Source organism: Haemorhous mexicanus, chromosome Z (assembly GCF_027477595.1).
Source record: "Haemorhous mexicanus isolate bHaeMex1 chromosome Z, bHaeMex1.pri, whole genome shotgun sequence".
In the NCBI taxonomy this organism is placed as follows: Eukaryota; Metazoa; Chordata; class Aves; order Passeriformes; family Fringillidae; genus Haemorhous; species Haemorhous mexicanus.
In genome coordinates, this window is record NC_082381.1 from 62,790,957 (window position 1) to 62,817,209 (window position 26,253).

At 44.1% G+C, this 26,253-nt stretch overlaps 1 protein-coding gene across 3 annotated transcripts in view; it reads right to left on the reverse strand.

Annotated features, from left to right (window-relative positions):
• The window catches only part of KANK1 (KN motif and ankyrin repeat domains 1), a 129,749-nt gene that overhangs the window by 24,110 nt on the left and 79,386 nt on the right, over positions 1-26,253 (reverse strand). For 2 of the 3 annotated variants that reach the window (XM_059837170.1, XM_059837171.1), the window contains 2 exons: positions 26,136-26,252; positions 505-3,144 (listed from right to left, as the gene is read on the reverse strand). In XM_059837170.1, coding sequence (XP_059693153.1) covers positions 505-3,144; positions 26,136-26,172 — 2,677 coding nt within the window. In that variant the 5' untranslated portion in view covers positions 26,173-26,252. Of the gene's footprint in view, positions 1-504; positions 3,145-4,082; positions 4,239-26,135; position 26,253 lie in introns of those variants that run through there. The other variant, XM_059837169.1, reaches the window with a different exon arrangement.

Genomic DNA, 26,253 nt, shown 5'->3' on the forward strand with positions numbered 1-26,253 from the left:
ATTCGCCTTTGGAAGAAATACTACAAAATCTAGGCAAATGTCTGTGGAAACAAGTCAGTTTGATACCAACACTGTGACTTTTGGCTCTGTCAAATCTGACACTGTTGTTTTTAAAAACATGCATGCCAAGTTTAAAATTCCAAAACCGTGGGCATTAACCTCAAAACTCCTAAAGCTGTAACATTAAGTCAGCATGCTGCACAGCGGTTAAACCTTTCAAAATTTTAGACACCTCTTGCAAGGTCAGAGCCATGGCACCATCATCAACAGGACCTTCAGAGCCTGCTGGACTGGGAGAGATAGAACTCTGCTTTTTCAGCTACTAGCGATGGGCTGGACAGAATACTCAATGGCCATTCAACAAGAACGCTATGCTCTGTGCTTCTTTGGGGAGGGCTACACAGTGGCTTCCAGACTAAAAAGAGAGCCTAGGAGGCAACTGATCTGCAGCCCTGGGAAAAAGCCGAACAATGCACCAGATGTGTGCCCCGATGCTGGGCTTACCTGATGGGGTGCTTCTCTCCATGCACTGCTTCTGAAGGTCCAGGCTACGCAGCTCCTCTGTACTGGCGTATTTCATGACAGAGTTGATGGAGGTGAGGGTGCTGAGGAGCTGTGAATTGAGAGATCCAATCTGGGAGTGGGGCTCCCCAAAGGCTTCTGCCAATTCACTGTAATTTTCAGCAAGCAGCATCTGCTGTTCCTGCAGCAGCTTCTGCACACGTTCAATGTAGTGATCCAAGCCTGTCCTCAGCTCAGACGGAGGCAGAGGGCTCTCGGACTGACCACTGACTGGGTCGCACACAGACTCTCCCCCAACGCCTATGCTCCTGGTGCCAGTTGGGACAACCGGCAATGGAGGGGGTCCACAGGCAATGCTCCTCATTTTCAGACCAACCAGATAGTTCTCATAAACACTTATCTGTCCAGTGCCGCAGTCTTTGGTTTTTATTGCAGAAGGCTTTTCAAAGCCAGGGTGGCTAGAGAGCATGGTGCCCACTCCAACTGAACGCATCTTAGCAGACGCATGTATGTCCTTCACCCGGCCATCCCCTACTGCCACACTCCGCAACTCCACGCCGTCCGTGCTGGTCTGCTTATCACAGCTGCTCAGAGTTGTGTTAGTCCCACAGTCTGCCAGGCAGGCCACCTCTGTGCTGGTGCACTGGCTCACCATCTCCAAAGCAGTGCTGGTTTGCTGGCTAGCTGTGGAAGGCACAGCCATCACCATTGCCTCTGCCCTGGGTACAGCCTCTGTGGCTGTTTCACGGGACACGTGCTCCTTGGGCACACAAACCACCACGTTTACCGAGCAGTCCCCACAGCCCACAGACCTCACTGCTCCGACTGCCTGTGCCATCTGGGAAGGGCTCGGCACCTCTGTGTTGACGCCTGTCTCACAGATGCTTGTCTCTGTGCCCACTGACTTATCATGCAGCTCCATGGACCTCCCTGTACCCTGATCTTGCACCTCTGTCCTCTCCCTCACCAGCCATCGGCTCATCAGGAGCTCGGGGCCCGCAGCTGTGCTCCGCATGGCAGGTCTGCAGGAGGTGCCGATGCTGCTCGTCTGCAGATGGTTTCCCACTGACGAATCAGCAACATCCACGTGGTCTCCCACCATTTGGTCTCTCGTTTGTATGACAGCCTCCACCATCCTACTGACAACATGGGGCTGAGCCATCATGGCTTTATCCACCTTCTTTCTAGACCCAGCTGCCTGCAACTCCTGTTTTAATTTGGTCATTTCCCTGTCATGGGTGGTTTCCTTTAACTGAACCTCTAGCCTATATATCTTCTCCTTAAGGGCTTCGATGGTCTGCTGCTGAAGCTCTATCTCCTTCTCAACCTCTGTAGACAATCCAAGCATGGCCTCTGTCACCCCAACTCCACACTCCCTCACTTCTTTCTCTGTTCCCACAGCTATTTCTTTGTGTTGCCTTGCAGATCTGTTGTATATAACGACATCGTTCATGTTCTCATCAGCACCCACAGCAACAGATCGGGCTTCTTTTGTCAGGCTTTCTCTGTTCACTCGAAGGTTTGCTGGACTTTCGTAGTTGCTATCTTGGATTTTTTTCTCCAAGGCTTGCATCTCAGCAGTCAGCTGCCTGAACTCTTCTATCCTCTGAGAGCTCTGCTCCACACTCTCCATCTCTTCCTCACAATCTATATACAGTTCTCCACCTCTTCTCACCTGAGACATGTGTTCCCACTGCTCTGCATTTCCCGCACTATAGGATCGCTTTCTGAAACCGTATGTGTCATTTTGCGTGGCTTTCCTGTGGTTTTTAAGTTCAGCCATCATGTGCCTCTTCTCCTCCTGCAACACTGAAATTTTGACCTGCAGCACAGGAATAGTCTTGACTTGCTCCTCAAGCTCCTTGAGACGCTTGAGGGCAACTGCCATTTGCTCCCTGATGTGCTGCAGATGCACCGGGCTCACGTTGGTGACTGGTGTGGATATTCCCGAGCTCATGGGGCTGTGACGAATGGAACTGCCCAAGGAGGAGCTGAAACAAGCACCGTAGTCGCTGTTCCCCTGGTACCCATTCTGCAGGTGCTGAGACACGTGACTGTACCCACTGGATCCCACAAAAGAGGGGAGGGAGCTTGTGGAGCCCATGCCTCCAAAGCTGGAAAGTCGAGGCCTGCGGACATCTCCAGGCGTGACCTGCATCATCCTCTCCTGCTCCAGTCGCCTCCGTGTTTCCATGAGGGTTTTTGTTACAAGGAGGTTGTGCCGAGGAGGCTGGGGGGAGGGAGGAGGAAGCTGTTTATTCTCTGGGACAGTTAAGTAGGTAGGAGACACTTCAAAGGAAACTGAGGGTTTGGCAGGGACAGGCAAGGTTACTTGACACCTCGCTGCCAAAGACTGCTTGTTCTCATCACTGTTTGATGAAGAGAGAGACTCTGTGGAGGTCCAGCCACTGCACTGGCCACCAGAGTTCTTGGTACCCACTGAGGCTGGTACAACTTTCCTCCTCTTTCTTATATTTAGTTTCTTAATGGTATTCCCCTTTTGTATGTCATCCACATACTTCAGAAAATCCAAGTCTAGCTGGTAGCCATAAGGTGTTTCCACAAAATAGGGGTCTTTCCGTTCTTTTTCATCTTCTCCATTTATATTAACTTCCTCTTTTTCTGGAAAAGAAGGAACAGAATCAGCATTCAGTAAACTATATACTCACACACAAGCGTAGAAAGACGGGTGTTCACTGCATGCCTGAGGCAGGAACTGCTGCTGCAGCTCAGTGAACAGAACGACTTTCCGCTGACTGACCCTTAACACTAACTCCTGATTAACTTTTTAAAAGTTAATCAGTGGGTTTTCAAATGCTGAGAAGTGCATACCCACATAAATGTGAACACATGCATACACAGAGATAGTGTCTGTTAATGAAGGGGCACAGCCAGTATCTCAAATCCTTCCAGTCTTCCTACGCCCCACCAAGCTTTCCCACATGCTATGTTATCATGTTAAGACCACAGGATTACAATGTACCACACGAATCATCTGCAGACCAACTTCTCTAAAGAGTGCATTCAAGCAGGCGATGGGAACTCTGACCCTGCTCCTTATGCAATTGATGCCACTGGACTTTACACAGCTCTGCAGCGCTGTTTTATGGCTCTGGGAAGCGCTGCTGCAACAGCAGCACCGCCAATTTGCCCTCACCTCAGCTCGTATTACTTCCACCAGCACCTCTGCTTCTTTCATTTTAAACTCCGTGAAGCTCCCAAAACCACGACAGGCAGCAAGATCCCCTTCCAGCAGGGTCCTGAACCCCACTGCTCAGGGACAAGCGTCATACAAGAGGTGAACCCACCTGCCCTCTAGCCGCAGAACTCACCTGTTCCTGAAGCAATCTAAATAAAAAGTTCAGTACATCGGCTGGGTTTTCTCAGGCTGCGTATTTATATACAGCACTGCCTTACAACCTGCTCCTCCTGGCCTCATACTTGGCAGGAGGAAAAATACCAATAAAGGGAAGAAAAAAAAAAAAAAAAAAACCAGAACGGAAAAACAACTATTGCAAGTTATGCGCTGGAGGAATAATAAAAACCAGCTTTCCGGTTACCTGACTTAGCCACATGTCTCTGCCCCCACACTGCAAATTTTCCGGCCACGTATGGCTGTCCCAGCTTCATGTGTCACACGCCAGAGCCCGGCCTCCCTCGGGCTTGCTCCAGCTTCACCCCCCCACGGCAGAGCCGTCCTCCCCGCGCTCCGCCCCGCCGGGCGCGCAGGGCGCGCTCCCTCCCGCTCCTGAAAGGAGACGCTCGGGAGCCGCGTCTTCGCATAGGAATACAAGCTTCAGGGAAGGAGGAGGTAGGGGGCAGAGAGGAGGGGGATAAAAGAAGCTCTAGACTTACGGCAACTACAGGAAGTGACCTAATGTTGTACTGAAAAGGTTTTCGGCGGGGGGGGTGGAGGGCGGGGGAGCTCCTGTTTTTCCAGTCTCCTTGCCATGCTTACGAAAAGCTTTGATTGCAAACAGTGTAACTGCTTTCATGGCGACCCATCATGTTTTTGGCTACCACAGGACATCCCGAGCAATAGCTGGGAGGAGGACGCTCCTCAAAAGAGCTTACCATCCACGGTTCGGGAAGAGAACAGCACGGAAGCACAGGCACGCACATGTCAGAGCCACAGCAGTGGGGCCGAGCAGGTCACCTTAGTACCTCGGTTCTGCAGTGTAGACTGGCGGTTCGACAGACACAAACAACCTCACCCCCACCTCCTCCCCCGACCACATGTTTCTGCTGAAAGACCAGAGTGTCAGTGTGGCGTGGTATTTACTTACAGATACACCCAAAATAGCCATCTAAATACCACTGGAAGCAAAAATACGTACATACAAAAACACTTCAGACACATGAGGACACACAGCTCAGTGCTGTCCAGTAAGACTGCTTCAATGTCAGGCAGGGGAACAATCTTCAGGACTCCCCCTGCCAGGGAGAGAATGAAAGCATATTCTCTAAATTACTCCTCTTCCTCCCTGAAGTCAGTACTCTGTTCCCAGATTCTCATGCTGGCTCCATTCTCCCTGCAGACAAATTCTCCTTTCCACACCCCAACAGATCTACAGCCTAGGTTGGTCCTGCCTGTACCCTAGGTTTGTGCCCACTCTCTCCTTGGCCCTCATTCCCTGTACCCTCCTGGATTCTTTTTGCCTTCTCCTCATACTTTGTATTTCTCAACCATTTTCTCCCTGTATTTCTTACATCCATTTGCTTGCACCACCCATTATCGACCAAAATCTGGTTATACTCTCACCCCTCATCTCACTTTTGGCTCTAGTTATTTTACCCAGCTTGTGTAAATTCAAGCTCCATCAGTTTTACCTGTTGTCCCATTTTTCCCAGCTCCTTTCCTTTGCTTGTCTTGGTCATTGTCCTCCTACCCAGCATAATCTCTGATTTTCTCATCACTACACCAGTGAAGTCAAACAGTTTCTCTAAACTGTCCTCAGGCACAATGAGTAAGTGTTGGATGGGGGAAGGAGAAACAGACTATTCCTCTGTGAAGGGCCTAGGACTTAAGAATTAATGCATCTTTGGAAAAATATTCATAAAACCTCTAAAAAGACATGCAAATCTCATGTTCAGTCATGGGAGTCAAAGAGATCATGGGATCTCTTATGTATTTTGTTCTTCATGGAATTAAGATTGCTAAACAGAAACCTATAAAAAATAAATAGTCAGAAAGAAACAACCACACTGACACTGAATCCCTCACTAAACTTCTCTACAATACATGCAGACAGCTCAGTGTCTTCACAGTGGAATCCCTCTGGTCCTCAGCTTAAGCTGGCAGCACTGCCAGGACACAGTTTGTTTGTGGTACAAGCACAAGACGTGCCTGGAGCTGAGTGCCTGCTGCTTCTCCTTAAAACAGCACAGTGAGCATTCCACCTATGCGATCCCAGAATTGTCAGCTGACCCCTGGAGAACTTCTTGATACATTAAGACAAAAGGGGATCAGGCATGCAATCCACCCCCAACACAACACTGATGCAGCTTGCAGGAGCTGTGCCAAGCCTTTGTGCATTTTGTTGTCTCCGAGAAAAGTCAAAATGGGTGTTCCTGCTAAACATGAAACAAAACAAAATGGATGGCTGTTTTGAAGCAATAAAATGATTGGTTTTGTTCGTTCCAAAAGGGGGAAAAAATCTAATAAAAATGAAATCCATAAACACCTGGTAAGGGTGCAGCCTTTTCAGCCCTTAGGTCGCGGATGAACCATGGATACACTCACTTCCTAGCTGTGGTGGGTGAGTACCAGATGCTACACCAGCAGGTACCCCAGATTAACCTCAGAGGAAGCAGTGTCCCTTCATGCCCAAAGACCTCAAGTGAGCCAAAGATTCCTGTGCCCACACACAAAGAAGTATTGCAGCAAACACCACACAGTACAAACACTCTTGTTAGGCTCCTTGTCTCATCCTTGGCCAGTTGATCATGGACACTGGTGAAGTTAGAACTATTCCCTAGCCTCTGTAGTGTATGAGGCAAGTATTAATCACAGGTGCAGATGCACAAACACATACACTTTTGGCTGTACAAATGCTGCAAACACTCTTCATAGAAAGGAAGGTTGGAAAAGATCGTAAGTCCAAATGCAATGAGACACAAACACATCATGTTTTAAAGCCAGTACCAGTGAAGAAGAACACTCTGTGAAGCACAGAGACCTCGTTGTGGTACTGTCATTATTAATGCATTTCTCCAGAAGTACACAAAGACTTCATTTCCCTCTCCCTGCAACAGGATAACCATCGGCAGGACACAAGTAGCATTTAAAAAATGTACTCCTCACTTTCTGTACCACTGAGACTGGCTCTGTCCAAACATTCTAGTCTTGCCAACTTCTATTAAATTATATCCTATCCCATGCACTACACAAGAACATCAGTATATTAAAATATTGAGTCAGATCTAGTGAGTCCGCACTAATCATGGCAGCTTTCAGACCAGGAGAACTGGAAAAAGAATAGAATATTTAGTTTCTGTGCTACAAGACTTCTCAGGAAGAGAAAAGCAAGGGAAATGTGGGAACACATTGAGTTTTGGTTCTGCATGCCAGAAAACCTTTATTGTAGAGCTGCCTTGGAGGGTCCAAGAAGAGCAAAGAGAAGCAACTGAAGATTATTTCCAACACTGAGGTGAAGGTCTGAGGTGCCTTGAAAAATACAGATATCATATGTTGAGCCTGTTCTCCCCATCTGGTTATGATATCTCCTCTAATGCATTTTTTGATGGATTTGACTACTACTAAAGTAGTATTTTTTCATTGAAATATTGTTATGAATAACAGTCTCCATCCAGAGTTATGGCATAAGAAAATTCATAAAGAATATTGCAATGGAAAAAAATGCAGAAGCAATAATTGTCATAAATGGAATCAATCAGTATTTTTATATGCTCAACTTCAATTTAAAAGCTCTTCTGGGCCAGGAAAAAGAATTTAAAAAGAAAAGTTCTGACTTTTTGATTCCTTACTACAACAGAGAATAAAATGGAGAATTTTCCCCTTCTCCCCCCACCTCTAAAATACTACTTTTGTTCTTTCATTTTTCTTCACTTTACTATATGTAAACATCAGTCTCACCTTCTGAAAAGATCCAACACTCATGAGGCCAAGCACTTTTGTTTTTTTTTTTTAAAAAAAAGCAAAACTGAATATTTGACCATTTTTCTTTCATTCTCCTTTTCAAGTGTTGGGATTTGAATATAAGTTAAAAACAATCACAATAAAACCTCTTGTAAAATAGATCTTAACCTTTCACATCATTTTATCAGTTTTCTCTTGGCTAGTACCATACAGGAGATGCCATGAAACTACTTGCTCCCTAACAGTTCAACCTCAGTCTCTATTGTTTTTAAAAGTGCTGGTGGGGAAAAGTCCAAAAACTAAACAGTTGACCTAAAAGATTTTTTTTTCCCCAAGAACCTGCAGAGAAAAATTTACAGAAACAGTAAATAATTTCTCTACTTTTCCAGACACAGCAGGAGCATCAAGTGTTTTATTTTCTCTTTGCAGTTAAAGCACAAAGTGGCAATATGAAGCACACCACTGGTGTGGAGTACACACTGCCCCAGCAGGCTGCTCATCTTCCTTCAAGGAGGAAAGGCACTACAGCACAGCAGTCAGGCCAGCAAGCTGCTCATGATCATACCCTGGGGCTGGATGCTGGCCTCAGCCACCCTTCCTGCAGCACAGGCTGTGGTGCTGGGATGGCCCAGCTCAGCTTGTACAAGAACACTGCACAACTGCACAGCTGTCCAGAATGCTACACTGCACTGTGGATGTGGCTGATAACACCTTCCTCTCTTCTTCTGCCATGGAAAACTAACCAATAAATACTGCCTTGTAAGGAAGGCAGTCTGTTTTGCTCATACTCAGCTACAGTCATGCTCTATGCAGATGTGATTTAACACCTGATGCACCTGATACTGTTGAGTATGGGGCACTGCAGTCCAAACCAGAACTCCCCAACCAGAACAGACCCTGCTACCAAAGCCACACTTACAGGGATGGAGGATTCTCCTGTTACAGAGGAGCACTGACTGCACATTTTACCAAACAAATAACTCTCCAGTGTAAAATGTTTGCTGCAAATTTAATTAAAAAAAAAAAAAGAGAAGGAGAAAACTGGGAAAACACTTATATATGGTTTTTAGATTACTTTTCAGAATTTATGTGTCAATACCCCAGCAGGAGAGCTGACTTTTAAATCTGACTTCTAAATACTCAGTGCTTAGGGTGGGGGTTGTAACCAGGAAATGGAGGATAGCAATTTCCCTGATAATAACCGAGAAGGGATGAAGCTACACCACTATTTAGTATTTACATGGGGTTTATTTCATAATGTAGATGCTCCAGCTCAGGTATTTGCAGGGTTAAGCTGCAGAGATGTGAATTAAGTCAATTCAGAGTACAGTCAATTCTTAAGGTACAGAGATGTACCTTAAGTCAATGAGCATAGTTTAAGAGAGATGGTTCAGATGGCTGCTGTGTTTTGCTTGCTCTGGGAGCAAACACCAGGGCTAAGATGGTCCATTTACCATGCAACACTGGTAAAAGAAGGAATTTAAAGAATTTATCTGCTCTTTCAATACCATGCTGTTTCTAGAAATAGGATGATTACAGCAACAGGAGAATAAACAATCACAACCACAATGCAAATAACATTAAAAGCATCATGCATGCCCTCACAGAAAGTGACCCTCCAGCTTTCTTGCAGGACCCCCATATGTGGTAAGAATGTTGCTGGAAAATCTCCCTGGAAGCTTCACTTCTCCAGGCTGAACAGCTCACACTCTCTCAGCCTGTCTTCAGAGGAGAGATGCTCCAACCCTCTGATCATCTTAATGGACCCTCTGAACTCACTCCAGCAGGTCCACATCCCTCTTATGCTGTGGGATCCAGACTTGGACACATTATTCCAGGTGGGGTCTCACAAGAGTGGAGAAGAGGTGGAGAATGACCTCCCTTGACCTGTTGGTCACACTTCTGTGGCTGCAGCCCAAGATGCAGTTGGCTTTCTGGGCTGCAAATACACATTGCTGGGTTATTTAAAGCTTCGTCTCTAACAAAATCCCCAAGTCCTTCTCCCCCAGGCTGCTCTCAGTCCATTCTCTGCTCAGCCTCTATTTGTGCTCAGGATTGCCCTGATCCAGAACCTTACACTTGGCCTTGCTGTGCTTGAGGACACAGGCCCACCTCTCAAGCCTGTCAGTCCTTCTGGACGGCATCCCTGCTCCCTGGAGTGTTGACCACACCACATGACGTGGTATCCCTGGCAAATGTGCTGAGGGTGCTACCACTGATCCTGTCTCCAATAAAGACATTAAACAGCGCCAGTCCCAATACCTGACCCTGGAGGGGGTGTCGCTGATCTTCATTTGGACATTGAGTTGTTGAGTCCAACTCTTTGAGTGCAGACATCCAGTCTATTCTTTACACATCCATCAACTCTATGTGTCTGTGGTTTAGAGACAAGGATGTTGTGTGAGACAGTTTCAAATACGTTGCATGAATCCAGGTAGATAATACTGGATCTTTAATCTTCCCTCATCCTATTATCCACTGTAGCTCCACCATGGAAGGCCCCCACATTTGTTGGGCATGGTGTGCCCTTAGTGAAGCCATGTTGGCTGTCAGCAAACACCTCCTTATTTTTCACATACATAATTTTCAGGAGGATTTCCTCCATGATCCTTCCTGGCACTGAAGTGGGACTGACTGGCCCGCTCTCGCTTTGGTACTGGTGATCAGATGGGTGCACTAGTCTGGATGTGCCACCATCACCTCCTCCTCAGGGGTCAGTTCCTCAACCACAGAACTATTTCTTTACCTTGAAGAGGTTAAGAAGAGACTGTAGCTTTTATTCTTCTCTTTGGTACATGTTTGCCAGCTATGACAGAGAATTTTGGTGTCACATAGAAAATGCTCAGAATGCTTACCAGCCAGCTAATCAAAGGAGTACATATGTAGTGAATAGCCCTTTTAGTGTTAGAACAGGGTCTTTCAAGGTCACATTACCTATTTTTACACTTAAGTGTTAAACCTATTTAACACTTAAGTGTTAACCTCTTTTTACAGTTAAGTGTTTTCTTTCACATGGTACAAAAAACTTACCTACAGAATTTATATCTGAACATCATATACCCACAACTAAGTTATTTCTGTGAGCTGAAAGCAAAAACCACCTTCCAAAAACACACCTCTTAACCCTCTCTAGACCTTTTAATGTCTAAAACTTTTACTTCTAGAATCTGTGAACTGAAAAATTGCAGCTCAAACAGAAGTTAATTTAAACTAGAAAATACAGACTATAAAAAAATTGTGCAAATTAATTAATCCTGAATGAAGAGATAATATTTTTTAAGAGAAATATATTCCTGGGGAAGTAAAAAGCACAATCATCTTAAGAGTGACTGGAAAATGCCCCCCTATCGAAATTCACAAAATCTGCTTTATATTATTGACGACTCCGTTATTTGAGGCTGATAATGAAACGACTTTTTAACATATTTGTAATAACTCAATATCTGTCAGTTTTGTGTTGGAACATCTTGTGTGTGCACCACCTTAAGGCCATTAACCACAAAAGCTAAGAGGCTAGGTTGTTCTGTCTCCATCCCAGTTTCTGACTCAGAGGTCCCAAGGGCAGTGAGTGGCAGGAAGCAGGGCATGGCTAGGAAGGGACGCAGTCATTAGCTCAGTCTGCTGAGTGCCCCACCAGCAGCATGCAAGAGCAGAGCAGAAACCATGGTTGTGACTGCTCCTGTTACCAACAGCCCTGCCGCCTCTGGACAGAAACAACTGAAAACAGTGGCTACTTTGGCTAATTGCTGTTGCAAGTCCACCTGTGGGGCGAGCTGTGGCTTTGGGCATGACCAGCAGGTACACTGTCAGGCAAGTCCGAAACCGCCTTAGTTGCGTTTCACCGATGTGCTTCCCACATCATCCTCCACCAATGCCCTATTAATGCCCATGTCAAACAATGTAACTGAGAAAGAAACACCTTGTCTGAAACACTGAAAGCAAATGATGAACACCAGGTTGACTCCCAGTGTTGGTGAAGCACCTTGCTGTCCTCTGAGACACAGGAGAAACCCACAGCTCCCCCACCTCCCTTGCCAACCCTTGAAAATGTGGCACACCTGCCCCACTCTTCCAACACTACATCATCCCCTGTTGCTTCATTATCACAATATAAGTGATAAAGGAAAAAAGTAGTTACTAAGTCCAGGACTTGAATCCACATAGTACGATGAGCTTCACGATACAGAGGTAAAAGGCTGGTAAAGCAAAAGAGAAGCAAATGCCCAAATTCTTCTCTTTCTTTCTTACTTATCCAAATCATCTCCCAAAGAAGTCATGGATGTAAGCAGGGTGTTTGCCTGAAAATGCTTTTTAACACAAAGGTGCAAGAGTGTTACCTGCTGAAGCACAAGCAAAGAAGGCTGTATTCACTTTCTATCCAAGAACAACTGAATCACAAACCCAAAATATTTAGATTTATAATATCATTGCCCTTCTGTGCTTATAAATCTCTGAAGAGGTGAGAAGTGGAGAACAGATACATAGGACTATTGTAACAGGAATAACCATCAGGAAAGAACCTGGACTCCTGGGATATAAACCTGCTGTGGAGTATTAAAACTGATTTACAGTTTCAGTTTTGTCTTACAGCTGTGCAGAGAGTGGAAAAAATGGAAGAATTGTCTTCTGCAAGAATGATTCAACAAATATTTGTTTTTATGAGGCCTGGAAGGACATTATTTTGTCACATGCTTGCCTCCATAAGAAATATGGTTTATGCTGCATAATCAGTATGATATTTCAAATACTGGGAATTGTTCCCTCCTCCCCTTCTTTATATTAATCTAGTACTGATTCCTTCTATGAGATGTGTATTGCTTTTCCAGCTCCAGAAGCCTAAGCAATTTGCATTTGCCAAAAAACAATTGTAAGCTTTTCCTCTGCATTTAAACTAGTTCAGAACAACAAACTGATTTTCTGAAAAAAGTTTAAAAATAACTAAACCCAGTGGTTTATAATTGAAAGTCTATGAAAAATACTCAAAATTACCAACTTAGAGGGCAACAGCTTTTGAAGTGATGCTTTGCAGCAAATAGGTGCACAGTCCCACTCCCTTCTCTAGAGCTTTCACAACACTGATCTTCCATGAGAAAACCAGAGCTTGTTGAAGGAAACAAACTACTGTGTATATAAGGACGAAAACACAGAGGCTACCAGAGGTGCCTGAAACCCCAAGTGCAAACTCCCTTCAGATGGCAGCACTTGCGAGACAGCCCGACTAACCCAGCACCACTAAAAACATGAAAAAACCCCTCTACCCATCCCAACTTAAAATGCTGTCAGAACAGCAAGGGTTGGTTTTAGCAGAGGCAGCCCCTCACCCGGGCCCATTCCAGGGCCTCACTCACCGATCCATGAGAAGCAAACCCCTGGATGTTACCGTGCTCCGTTTTTCAGCAAATTAAGGCTGAAGCACACTTTCCTTTGCCTTAAAGGGACTGCATAGTCCTGACACATCAGCAGGCAGGGAGCCCAGTGGTTGCTACAGAGCATTTATTTATACTCATTTGGAATTTCCTGAGACAGTCCCAGCCCGGCAGCCAGCCCAGCCCAGCGCCAGCGGTTTCCTTTGCAGCACTTCACATGCTGTGCAATGCCTCTGGTTCCCCAAGGGTTAAAATACATGAAATCGGTAGCAGGACAAAAGGAACTGTACCAAGTAACACACTAAAATGATGTTGGGTTTCTGGGCTTTTTTTTTGGGGGGGGGGTGGGGGGGGGGGGGTGTTTTTTGTTTTTTTTTTTTTTTTTTTTCAGTGTTGTTTTTTTGGGTTTTGGGGTTTTTTTTCCCTGATGAAGACAGATGTAACTCCCAAAAGGGAATTTCATTTCAGGTCACTTCTCTTCCACCCTGTGCTCTCCCTTTCTCCCCAAGCCTTTCACTCCCACCCACCTCTCATTTCTCACTCCCACATGTGGACTGAGAGCACAGAAAGGTTCATTGATATAATTTGGGCAGAACAATTACCCTTGTTGTAACTACCACTGCCAGCAATTTTGTCTGTGTTACATTCAATCTTGTTTTATTTATGCTTCTCATATGCAAGCTATAATTTGAGGGATAAAAATATAACTTTTAGTATATGTTTTCTTTTTTTTTCTGAAACACATCCAAAATATACAAGATATTCTTCATGTTAGTAAAAGCACTTTGAAAACAATGCACTATTTTTCCATATTCAATTATCTTGCTTCCATGTAACACCAAGTATTAACTCAAGGAAGGATAATTGGAATTCTAGATGCAAGAAGACCTACTTCTCAGCACCATAAAAAGAGCCTCAAAGCCCTCAGCTCCATCTCTCATCACCTCTGCTTTCAATGGTTGCTCTTAAAAGGTGACAGACTCATTTAACCAGGGCAAAGGTCCTAAGACTTCACAGGACTGAAGGAAAATAACTTTATTTTCATGTTTTCTGTGCAGATCCTCAGGAACAGTTAAAAGTAAAAAGGAGGGGGAAACATGAATTCTCAGAACAATTTCCAAGTTTGTTGCAGACTGGCAGAGCTGTGCTTCAAACAGAAGCAGGATCTTGTGCTGAATTGGCAGGAGCAAAGTCCAAGTCCTCTGCAATACCTTCAGCTAAAATTGCAGACTTCCAATAAAAGTGTTTCCTGAATGTCTTGATCGTTTCAGTGGCATTTAATATGAAGCAAAGTAATATACAATACTTCCAGGCATCAGCTTTTGGACTATAAAGTAGGTTCTACCCTCTAGGTAATTTTAAATTATTTCCTTGAATTACAAGTCAATGATGTATCCAAAATAAGTCTGAAGAACTCAACTTGTTTCATCTGTGGACCACAAAGATATTGAATTTTAAATGAACTGGGTTTGGTCTGTTTTCTAACAGCCCCACGCATGAAGAAAAGCAGCTCTCCAGAAAATATTATTTGGGAACAATTCCTAACCATGGTTTGAAGCTTCTGCCAGAAGACAGAAAAACTCTTGGGCAGCTGACACTCAACCCATGTTTTCAATTCAGGAAAAAAACCAAAAATTCAGCCCTTGAAACATTGCCTGGCCTGCAGCCACCACTTTGTGCTTGCTGCTTTTTAAGCCCTATCTTTCAACCAGCAGGTGAGAATAAACAGTGCAAAGCAGGACTGTGTGTTAGTGGTGGGCATCTCTAGCTCCATCAGCAGGGGAGATCATTAAAACAGCCATGTAGTTTTCTGTTGTGTAAACAAACATGACACTTGGAGTAGGAAGCAAAGAGAAGAGAATGGCCAGAACATTCTTCTCAAGAGTTAGGATTCTGCTCAGAGAGAAAAAAAAAATCTTAACATTATATGGTTTCGTTTTTCTAAAAAAAGACAGGATGATATCCTGTTTAGAGAAGAACAGATTTCAGCAGCTGTCTACACATGCTCCATCTGTTTATCATTACTCTGCGGTTTTGAGGGCTCGACATTTGAACAGGCACTTCATCAAGTCATGCACCTTGAGTGGACTGTCCTCAAAACCCTGTTAACTCAGCAGGTTGAAAAAGACCTCATGAGTCCATATAATAACCCAAAGTGAGTATTAGCACATCAGCCCTTGTCCAGCAATTCAAATATGGAGGCACCAGTTAAACCTAAAGGCAAAGAGCATATACATAATTATTTTCTTGGCCTTTGAGACCATTAAAATGTCAAATAAACTCATTCAGCTACTGTTTGCAGTAGAAACAAAACTGAGGTCAGGGCACAGCTCCCCAGCGACCAAAAAACCTGACTTGGTCTGCAGCAGAGAGAATGTGAGGTTTGGTGCATGGGCAGCTATCCAGCTGATAAATTCTTATCTAAAAAGCAGATTATTTCACACCCCTTTTGAAAACAAAAGGCAGAGAGAGCACAATGGATCTGTGAAAGGCGATGGATGAAACACAGCTCTTTAAAACACATGCCTCCAACAGACCATTTCCTCAGCAATGGTGTGGCTCTGCTTGGAAAGAGTGAACTAATCTGCCTGATTACAGAGATCCAGTTCAGGGGAGCACAGAGCTTGGCCATACCCACTACTGTCAGGTTTATGTTCCTATCCCCAAAAACAGCTGCTGCATTTTGATGCAGATTGGATATGGTGGTGTTCTAGATTTTAATTGGTGAGAGAATGGGCATGTGCTATTCTGGTTTTTTTCTTTACAGCCTTCCAGAATTTGGCAGCTGGTTTCCACAGAATGATTTGAAACCTACTAGCCATTGAGGTCACACATGCCCAGCCATCTCCTCTCTAGCAGATTCCTCTGGAAGGGCATAAGAAGCAGGCAAACATACTTCTTCCCTTGGTGTACAGAAACCTGCAACTCAGAGACTTGCCAAGCTGGGGTGATCCAGGATGGGTTTTAAGTCACAGTGTCAAATATATGTTTTCAGGTGCGACTGATAAATGCCCCCCATATTATTGTTAAGTGTCCATCTAGTTTGGAATCACACAGAATGAACTTCAACTACATGGTATTTTATGTATGCTCAGGTTAGTAACACCCATGTGATTGCTTGGGAAAGCTTATGGTAAGAAGATTTGTTGTGGGAGCAAGTAGACAATTGAAGCCATCATATCTGGTGAAATATATTTTTTTTCTTAGAATCATAGAATCACAGAAATTTTTAGATTGGAAAAGACCTTTAAGATCAGCAACTATTAACTCAACACTTCCATGTGCACCACTAGAATATGTCTGTTCCCAAGCACCGCACGTACACATCTTTCAAACACCTTCAGGGATGGTGTTTCCACCACTTCCCTAAGAAGTCTGTTCCAAACTTGGCAACCATTTTGATGAAGAAATTTTTCCTATCCAATATTCCGTAGCACAACTTGAGGCCTTTGCTTGTTCCTGGGAAAGGAGGCTGACCCCCGCCCCCGGATACACACTCCTCTCTGGCAGTTGTAGAGAGTGATATACGGTCCCCCTGAGCCTCCTTTTCTTCAGGCTGAACAACCCCAGCTCCCTCAGCTGCTCCTTAAATGACTTGTGTTCCAGACCCTTCCCCAGCTCCATTGCCCTTCTCTGGTCTCCCTCCAGCACCGCTGTATCCTGCTTGGAGTGTGTGGCCCAGAACTGACCACAGGATTTGACCCAGAACTGAGCACAGGATTTGAGGTGTCACCTCACCAGTGCTGAGTACAGGAGGACAATCCCTGCCCTGCTCCTGCTGGCCACACTGTTGCTGGTACAGGCCAGGATGCCATTGGCCTTCTTGGCCACCTGGGCACTGCTGGCTCATGTTCAGCTGCTGTCACCAGCACCCCCAGGTCCTTTTCCTGTGGGCAGCTTTGCAGCCACTCTGCCCCAGCCTGTGGCACTGCCTGGGGCTGCTGTGACCCAAGGGCAGGACCCAGCACTGGGCCTTGTTGGACCTCACAGCACTGGCCTTGGCCCATGATCCAGCCTGTCCAGATCCCTCTGCAGAGCCTTCCTGCCCTCCAGCAGATCTGCACTCCTGCTGGAGCTGATGTTGTCTCTAAACTGTGTGAGAGTGCCCTTGATATGCCCTCATCCATAAGAGGGCATAAAGACCTTAAACAGAACTGGCACCAGTACTGAGCCCTGGGGAATACCACTGGTGACTGGCCACCAGCTGGATGTATCTCCATCCATCAGCATCCTCCAACTTGAGGCCTGGCCATCCAGATGGTCTTTTACCCAGTAAGCAGTGGTAAAGCCACTGAGCTATAAGCAGCCCATTTCTCCAGGAGAATGTTGTGGGAAACAGTGTCAAAAGCCTTAGTCCAGACAGAAACTTCCACAACCTTTCCCTCATCCACTAAGCAAGTCACCTAGTCAGAGAAGGAGTTCAGGTCAGTTTACCAGGACATCACACAGTAGCAGAATTCACAATGGACAGTAAAGCTGGACTGGATGAGGAGATGCTACACACAGTTTCACAGAGAGATGTCTCTCCTGCTGCTGTGGTGTGACTTGTTCTGTGGGCTGAAATGGGGTGGCTGAGCCACATTTAGGTTTGCAGAGTTGTAGTCTTACACCTTTTCTCTGTTAAGGGACCGATAAGTAATTTTCTCAAAATTATCAACATTGCATTTTCCACAGCACTGAGAGCGGGTTGTGAGGAAGCAGAGGCAGAGGAAAGTTGGGTATCAGTCTGCATTCTTCAGGGTACAGACTTGGAGAAGTCCCTTTGCATCCCTGGGGAGAAACCAAGCACTGGAAAAAGGCATTGAGTATTAGGGAGCAAAAAGGGAAGGACAAGAGTCCTGGATAGCAGTGTCTGAGAGAGAGGAAGGGAATAGAACTGTAACTAATGATGAGGAGGGAGAATGGTGAAAGTCTAGAGGGTGATGCAGTGGATGCGCAGCCGTGTAAGCACACTCGGGTCCTGACAATCTTAAAAGTTCTCTGTCTCCACATACACAAAAACAGACAACAGGAGCAGAAGAGAAGAGAATGATTCTAGACAGGAATACCTTTTTTTACCTTTATAACTTAAGATATGGAAAAAGATATCTAAAATTAAAGAATCACAGTTCTGCTGAAGGGAGCGGAGAAGAGGAAAGGGGGAGAAAGGACTTAGCCATGTACTAACTGAAGTAAAAAAACCCGAGAGATATTTGTGAGTCCTTGAAACCTGACTGCCCTGATCTTGCCTTTATGCTTGTATCATATGCAAATATTAGCCCACTTTTTTCAACCATGGCCATGCGCTTCACTTTGTTTTCTTGCACTGTGCTGGTATTTTTTGAAAGCTGCACATTTTAGATTTATGAAGCAGTGTACGTGAAGTGTTAAAAATTGACCTATTTGCTAGTATTAGACCTGAAATTCCAGTAACAGCAGCAGAGTTGCACAAGTGTTTCCTTTCTACTGCTTCATCTGCAAACCATATGACAGTGCTCCAGGCAGAGAGGTTGGTGGTGTGAAGCAAGGGTAGGGAAGGGGCTAGGAGTACACCAACATGCCCCTCAGCAGTAAGAGACTGCTCCAGACAAGGGATGTCTGGTTTACATAGGGAGTACAGTCTCCTCCCAATTATCAGGTTATTTGATCCTCATCCTCGTCTGACCAAACCTTCAGACCCAGATATTAAAAAGTCTGTGTCCCCTGTCTTCCCCCCCTGCCCCCCCAACTTTCAAATAAATACAGAAGGGCAAAAATATCACAGACAGGCCCTTATATGTTGAAGGAAATCAACATACTGTTATAAAGAAAAAAATATACTGGAATATATTAATTTTAAAAAGAGGAAACAGTTCATAAAACATTAATTACCGTGCAAGATAACAAGGGAGGAGACATTGGGCAAAATAAAGGGATGGACTGTGAGAAGAGATAAGGGTCACATTACTTACTTCTACAGGTCAGAAGGTTTTGCAAAAGGTAGGGAAGGACAGACAGAAAACATGAAAGAGTATGACTAGATTGCACACTCACCTCTCCAAGCTTCTGAGCATTTAGTTTTGTCAAAGTCTGTGTGATGAGTCAGAAGAAGAAAATTCTCAAGAGACTGAGAATATGCTCTAAAGAGTTTTAGAGAGTTAGGGAGCAGGAGAGCCCTTTTTGTACCTGGCTGATCTGCTAATTCCCCCCAGACACCCCAACCTATATCCCACAGCAGAGGTCAACCACTGCTTTCTGCCAATGTGGTAAGTGTAATTTCTGGATGAAATCAGAGGAGGGAATGGCAGAAATAAAAAGAGGAGGATGGTCACAAGCATGCTGCTGTCCCAAAGCTCAGAGCTGGTTACACTGAGACATCCTGGCAGGAATAGTACTCTGCTACCACAGGGAGTCATGTTACCAGAGGAAGGAAATGGAGATACAGCAGCAATGCCAACGTGTGAAGTCCAAGTGCTCCCTCAGCCCCTAAAAGGTGCTGTGAAAATATGATACAGGAAGGGCTGCCCTTCTGTCATCTCTAATACAAAGTCTTCCAATGGCTCAAAAGAGGAGGAGGAGAGAGGTGGCCACTACAAGAAGCTTCTCAAGGACTTCTGCTCCAGTAGTAACCCTTTTGTAAGGAACATCTCTAAATGCAGGCACTCACGTGTTTACAAACAGAAGGACAAGCAACTGTCATCAGGCTATTTTAATCCAAGTAATTTTCCTGAGGGACCATATACTTTTAAAGGGAACAAAATATCTTCCCTTCCCACGGGAGGAGATTCATACGCATTATTCATTAACTGCTTTCTGCAGAAGAATCTGGGAAGTGAGGAATACTGTAGAACAGTTTGGGGGAAAATCTACTGAGCTGTGTGTCTTGTAAGTGGAGAAAGGCAGACAATGAAGAGAGAATAATTTTTCAAGTCTGGGAAAAGTTTATTCTTTGTGGTTTTCCTGTGACATGTGCCTGTCCTGTTTCTGGTGCTTGCTCCTTACTCTCATCCCAGCTTCCACCAGACAGTACAAGGCAGTGACACAAGAAGCTGGGTGTTCTCTTAATCTCCAGTTCAGTAAGGCTGCATGGTACCACAAACAGCAATACACGCCTGATGAGTCCTTAGAAAACTTTAAAATACAAGATGAGCAGCCTTAGCTGCCTCCCAGGGTGTAAAGGACATGTATTTCCAGAGGGAGCAGCAGCAGGCCACATGAGAACGTCCAGGTGCTGCCCACACAAGTGCATCACAACATCCCAGAGAAGGAAAGCCTGCATTGCTCCATGAGCAAGCTTCCATCAGAGAGAATGAACACAGTCCTCTGCCTAGGAGAGACGTAAGAATCTGGGCAGCTCCAGAAGGTAGTCCTGAACAAGACACAACTGCAGTAATCTCTGACTAAAAGACAAATCAATTAAACCTGTTCTTTTTCTCAAGGACACTTTGTCCTACTGCAGAGCATCAGCATCTGCATATCATTGTTTTGTATCTTGGGCCATCTCTTTCCTGCCACATGCTATCTCCACTTCTAAGGACTGGGCTATCCAGAGCAGACTCCTGTGTCCCCAACTTCCAATGACACTGTATTTAACGTATCCTTTTTAACTTATTCCTGATCTCTACCTTTCCACCAGAATCCAAAATCCAGAATCCTGTAGCACCTTCTTTGGGCAACAAGGTCTGAGTAAAAGAAGATGCGTGGTCCTCGGCCCTCTGCAGTCTCATAAAGGCCTTTAAGTTGGACAAATGCAAGTCAGTGAATTTTTAAGCTTTCTGCTGAAGAGGGAAATGCACCCTTGGATTGCAGTCATCAACTAGCAGTTGCAGAAGCAATTATTAATTCAAGTAAAAAGATGCCATTCACTGTGAGGTCACGTGCTTCAGCTCCAGCCATCTGTCCTTAAGGCAGATCTTGCATCAGTGAATGTACTACAGCACACTGATGAAAATTTTGATATGACTTGTGATAGAGACTATGTGAAATCACTGGAGGCTCACCCACCCTTCTCCCCACAGATTTCAGGGTCCCACCCTAGCTTGTTTTTAAATACTGGGCACCACCAGAGTGACTCACAGGATCACTTGTGGGTGAGGCAGGAGCTGGATCCCAGTGACAGCTATCTGCCCATCCCAAAAGCTCAAGACTGCAGGCCAATGGAGCAGGCTCTCCTGATGGCAAGAACCTTTTACCAGCTACTAAAACATGCACTTGGGCATACACCCATCTCCAGTAATTCTGAAAATTATTGGAAACAGGCTTGGAGCAGGCAGCATGGTAGGGGAGGAATAGGTTTAAATAGTCTGTCATCACACAGTCCTGACTCAAACAAATTGCCCTTGCAAGACTGATTAGGTAAAAAGACAAACTCTCCTGGATCCTTCTCACTTGCATCTGCTAAATGAAGTAAACTCAGAGGCTGCTGAGTGCAGAGCTTGGTGTGCCAGTGGCACTGCAGCCAAGCCACAGTGCAGGAAGCAGTGAGAGTGGCTGGCAGCTGGGCTCCCAGGGCAGGCACCTGCACTACTCAGGAGGAAAGGCTCCAGCAGATGGACTACTGCCTGGCAATCAAACACTTTCAACTGCTATCTCATTTAGGTCTGTGAGTTCCCAGATGGATGGTCTGTAATAAAGAATGCTGGATATTCTGCTTAAGTTAGTAACAGTGGTAACGTTCTGGTGCACACTTTCTGCTTAGACTATATTTACATCATGAGGCTAGAAATAATGCAAAATTCTGTGCATATTACGTAAAGTGAACGAGGAAAATGGGATCAAAGGAGAGACTGTAAGTCAAATAATACAGTAACTGAAAGAAAAATCTTTGGTGTCTACAAATCTTTGGAAAGAGTTGTTACAAATCAATGCAGAGGATGTGCGTGATAAAAACATTTGCTCTAAGTAAATGTTCTATTTCCTGGCCTCATTTAAAAGGGTTAATAAGTTAACTGGGGTTTTCATAATACTTTTCAACAGTTGCTTAAGCGTTTATATACCAGCAGATGGAAAACACATTTATTAAACATTTGGTCTTTGACTCATGCTGACGTTAGTATCTCAAACAAAATTAATTCAGGCAGCAGCTTTTCGTAATGGCCTCATTCTCTGACTAACTGGTGAATACTTATAACTTCATGTAGGAGTTAAGAAAACTGCTCAGATACAAAGAAAATCTGACCAAAAGCCTACAGGGTGCTCCAGTGTAACTGTGCACATATAAGATAACTAGAGGATGCCAGGCTGCTGCAAAGGAAACAGCAGTCCAGATATGATTTGTATCTCTCATCAAAGCACCTGTGGTCCCACAGCCCTGGCTTGCTGCAAGGAATGGAGGTGGATGCCCAGAACAGCTGCAAGTGAAAAGAGTACACTGGAAGCAAAGACACTTGACAGCTGCAGACTGGCTATCACAGCAGCAGTTCCTTGCCTTACAGGGGCAAGGAGACTAACAGTGAAAATGATATTCAGGTGCTACAATGCCACTGCTTTAAGAATTGTGCAGGAATCTAAAGCATGGAGCAGACTTAAACATGCATGTAAACAGTTCAGATGAATGTTTTTAACTGTTTTTAACATGCTTCTCTACATACAGAATTACAGGACGCTGTGCTTCTGTATGTAGAGAAGCATGTGAAAAACAGAGTGGGAAGGCATGGAAACATAAATCCATACACTAGACTGAGGAGAAGGCAGAGACAAAAGGGGGGAAAGAGAAAAGAGCAGGGAAATCTCTGACCCTACATACAGAAAATAATATGCATTTGCTTTACAGCATAAGTAAAGAAAGTGTTTGTGCAACAGCCTTGCTATACTGACCCCTGCAGCCCATCCCACTCAAGGAAACTGGAAATGCCTTTTTATGTCTGTCAAGAAATGACTAACAATTCTCCAGTCTCTGGATATAGAGAATGAGGTGCTTAGGGAAGTCAAATAAAACATGTTTTTTTATCATGGTTATTGACAAAATCAGCTTTTAATCCTTTGTCTTTTCTAAATCTAAATCCTATGTTTGTTTTGCTGCTTCCTTGTTTTCCACATCATAATAAATAGAATTAGACTGGAAGCCTATTCCATGGAATGCCTTTCAGAATGTGTGTTTTGAAAAGAAAGTTTTCACAAAGAGGTTGTTAGTGAAAGGAATGAAAATCCACCCAGAGCTATTTCCAAACTGCCCTGTAAGTTTTCTGCTCATGCATTGTGCTTTTTGTATCTGACTGGGAGACATTTCTACAAATATCACTACAGAAATGTTAGCAGAGCCTCATTAAATAGATGAATTATGCATCAGTCCTAGCAAGCACAGAAGCTAACAATTACTGGAAGTTTCACCCAGCAGTTAATGGAGACACTAATACTATTTAGAGAAACAATCACCTCATTTATTTTTTCTTGTACTATGCAAAGAGAAATTAATTTGTATCGTGTACCAAACCAACTACAGACTCTCAAGGGTATTTCCCAGCTCCTAAGGCAGCTTCTTGGATGACTGCACAGCATGCTCTGGACTTGCACTGCACTCCTTAACCCTGGTGAGTTTACTGGACTGAGCAGTGAGCTGACATGCCACCAGGGAAGACTCTAAACAGTTAGCCAGTACCTATAACTAAACACGATCCAGCAACTCATAAAATATAGCAAATTTTTCTGCAAGCACCAATTTATTCAGCTTTTTTCTGAGCAGACAGCACAGCTTTGACAGCCTAGTCCAAAATCAGTAAGAAGTCACAAGAACTTCCAAATTGGATAAAAAAAGAACAAATAAGCTTGCAGCCCAAAGAAATACAGTTCACTACAAGACCCCTGTGCAATGAGATTGTTAACAGAGTGATAAAATTTTGAAGTCAGCAGCAAACAAAACTATTGACAAACAGTACTGAAGCATAAATCACAGTCTCTGTCATTTATTCACCACATTTAAGGTTAATGTCTTTACTGAGATAGGCAAGAGACAGAGAAACTTATGATAGGTGCTTTCATGATAAAGTCATCACTTGCTTTGTAGTTTATCTCCTGTACATACTCACTAAAATATTTACAGCAAATCAACTTCCCATAAATATCCCTTTTAAAAAAATCTCTATACAAATGCAAAATAGCTAGATCCTTTCCCGGAAACAAGTTCCAAATTCAAGCATTCCTCTACAGATCTCATCTGCAGCAGCAGTAGTCCATATAGGCTTGTACGCTGAAAAAAAATTAACAAAATGGCACATAGGCATAATTATTTGATAGTGCAAGTACTCACATTCTCGAGTTAACCAAAGCAAACCACTGCTTGCTTCTTAGTCACTTCATACTTGAATGAAGCTGAACATGTGGTCAGACTTGCCAAAATATTCAAGTAACATAAATGAGGCTTAGTAGTCCCTAACAAGTCTTTCTAGTTCTTTTTCCTGCTGCTGATTGATTCAGAGGGCGCAGAAAACACCACCCCTGAAGTTTGTCTTTCCACTTGTGGAGCTCCATGCAATTAAGAAACTTGCTTCAGTACCTCCAACGCCCAGATCAGTTCTTGCTCATCCAAAAGCAATCTCTCCCAGGCAGCACAGCAGCACAACAAATCACAGGTATTTGCCACCCAATATTTTGTCTGTTATGAACTGCTGAGGATTTGGAGACACGGGCATACATAGCTGCATGTCAGAACACCGTCCTCAAGGGTTTGCAAAGCCAACAAGTCCTGACAGTATCTGCAAAATGTTGTCCAATTTAGTTCTGAATTAAATACTTGTAATTTATTACAGCGTCTTTCTACGAATAAGGGAACAAACAGCTTTATCCTGCAAGAAGCCTTGTTTGCATAACAATCCTGAAACTAAAACTTCATCTTGCAATAACAGTACAAGCATTTAGCTGCTTTTAGACTTACACATCTGCCCACCAACTTTTTCGATAGACAATTCTACTGCAGGGAGCAAAAAGATTAGTAAAGCAATCAGCAACACTCCATGCACAATTTTTCTTTCCTTGTAAGCAGAAGAAATTTTTCCACATGACTTAAGTTAAAGGCGTATTACAAATAAAAGTCAAGTTACATGGGGGGTTTAGGTAGCAAACAGCTACAGTTAAGTCACACACCAGAGGTTTTGCAGTCCACCTTCTCAAAGGGATTACTGAAGCTTACAAAAGGATCTGGTTTCTATCTTAAAGAATATACTTCTAATTATATAAAAAGGCATAGAAATATCTTATTTCAGCAACCTCAAGATTTAACAACATTGGTAAATTTAATCTTAAATCATCAACAGATAATAGTAATTCCAAAGACTTAATTCAACTTTCACTAGCCTTTAAAAAACACTCATTGTTTTGCATAAACTGCACATAGTGGCACTCCATATTTCTAATATACTGCACACAAAATGTTTTAATCCCATGCTCTAATTAGAATAATTCTACAGTGAGCACAGTGAGCAACTCACAAGCTCCTGCCATGCACTTGACATTTTCCATGTAATCCTACTGTAACAGCCTCAGCTTTAGTGGGATAAAACTATGTTTGTGCAGTGATCAGAGGAGGAAAATATTGACATAACCACAGGAGGAACACTGCTGCTGTGCTGTTATCAGTTGTTCTGCAATTTCTGGCCCCTCCTGACCTGCCAGCCCTCCTCAGCAACCTTTGAACATGCCAAGCAATCCATATCACAAAGTATCACACAACCAAAACAGACAGTTCAGGAAGTCCTTAAAAATAACAAAAAAGCGAACACTTCTTCAGGATATTGCTTGAGAAATGTTTTTATGCTTTGCAGAGAAGCAAGCAACAAAAATTAGACTGATCAGTAAGGGTGACCAGGAAGGGCTGGGGATTTGATGCATTAAGAGCTGGTTAATCTCACAAATTATTACAGACTCAGTGTAACAGCCACATGATTCTGCAGCAAAGCCCTAGGCCTCCCAGAGCCTAGAGTAAGCCCCTGTAGGTCCTTGAGAGAAGAGGACACTGCATGCTGAATGACTGAGTGCCAGCCCTTAAGTCTTCCCAAATTACTTGCACACTATAAATATTTAAAAGATTATTGAGGTGGGGGATGGGGGTGGGAGGGGGGGCAGAACAGATGGGCTCTGATCTACCAGGAAGCTGTTTTTGAGTGTTTAAACTGCCATCACTTCCTTTTCCTGCTCGCACAATGTAAGAATTCTTTTAATTAATAATGCAAAGGGGGACAGCGTTCCCGCTGAGTTACCTGTAGCACTGCCGTTAGTATTTGCTGGGAAGGCCATGTTTGCTCAGGGACACATCCACAGCCAGGCTGTTGGGTGTCATGCAAATGCCATGCATCAAGTCCAACCAGACATGCAACC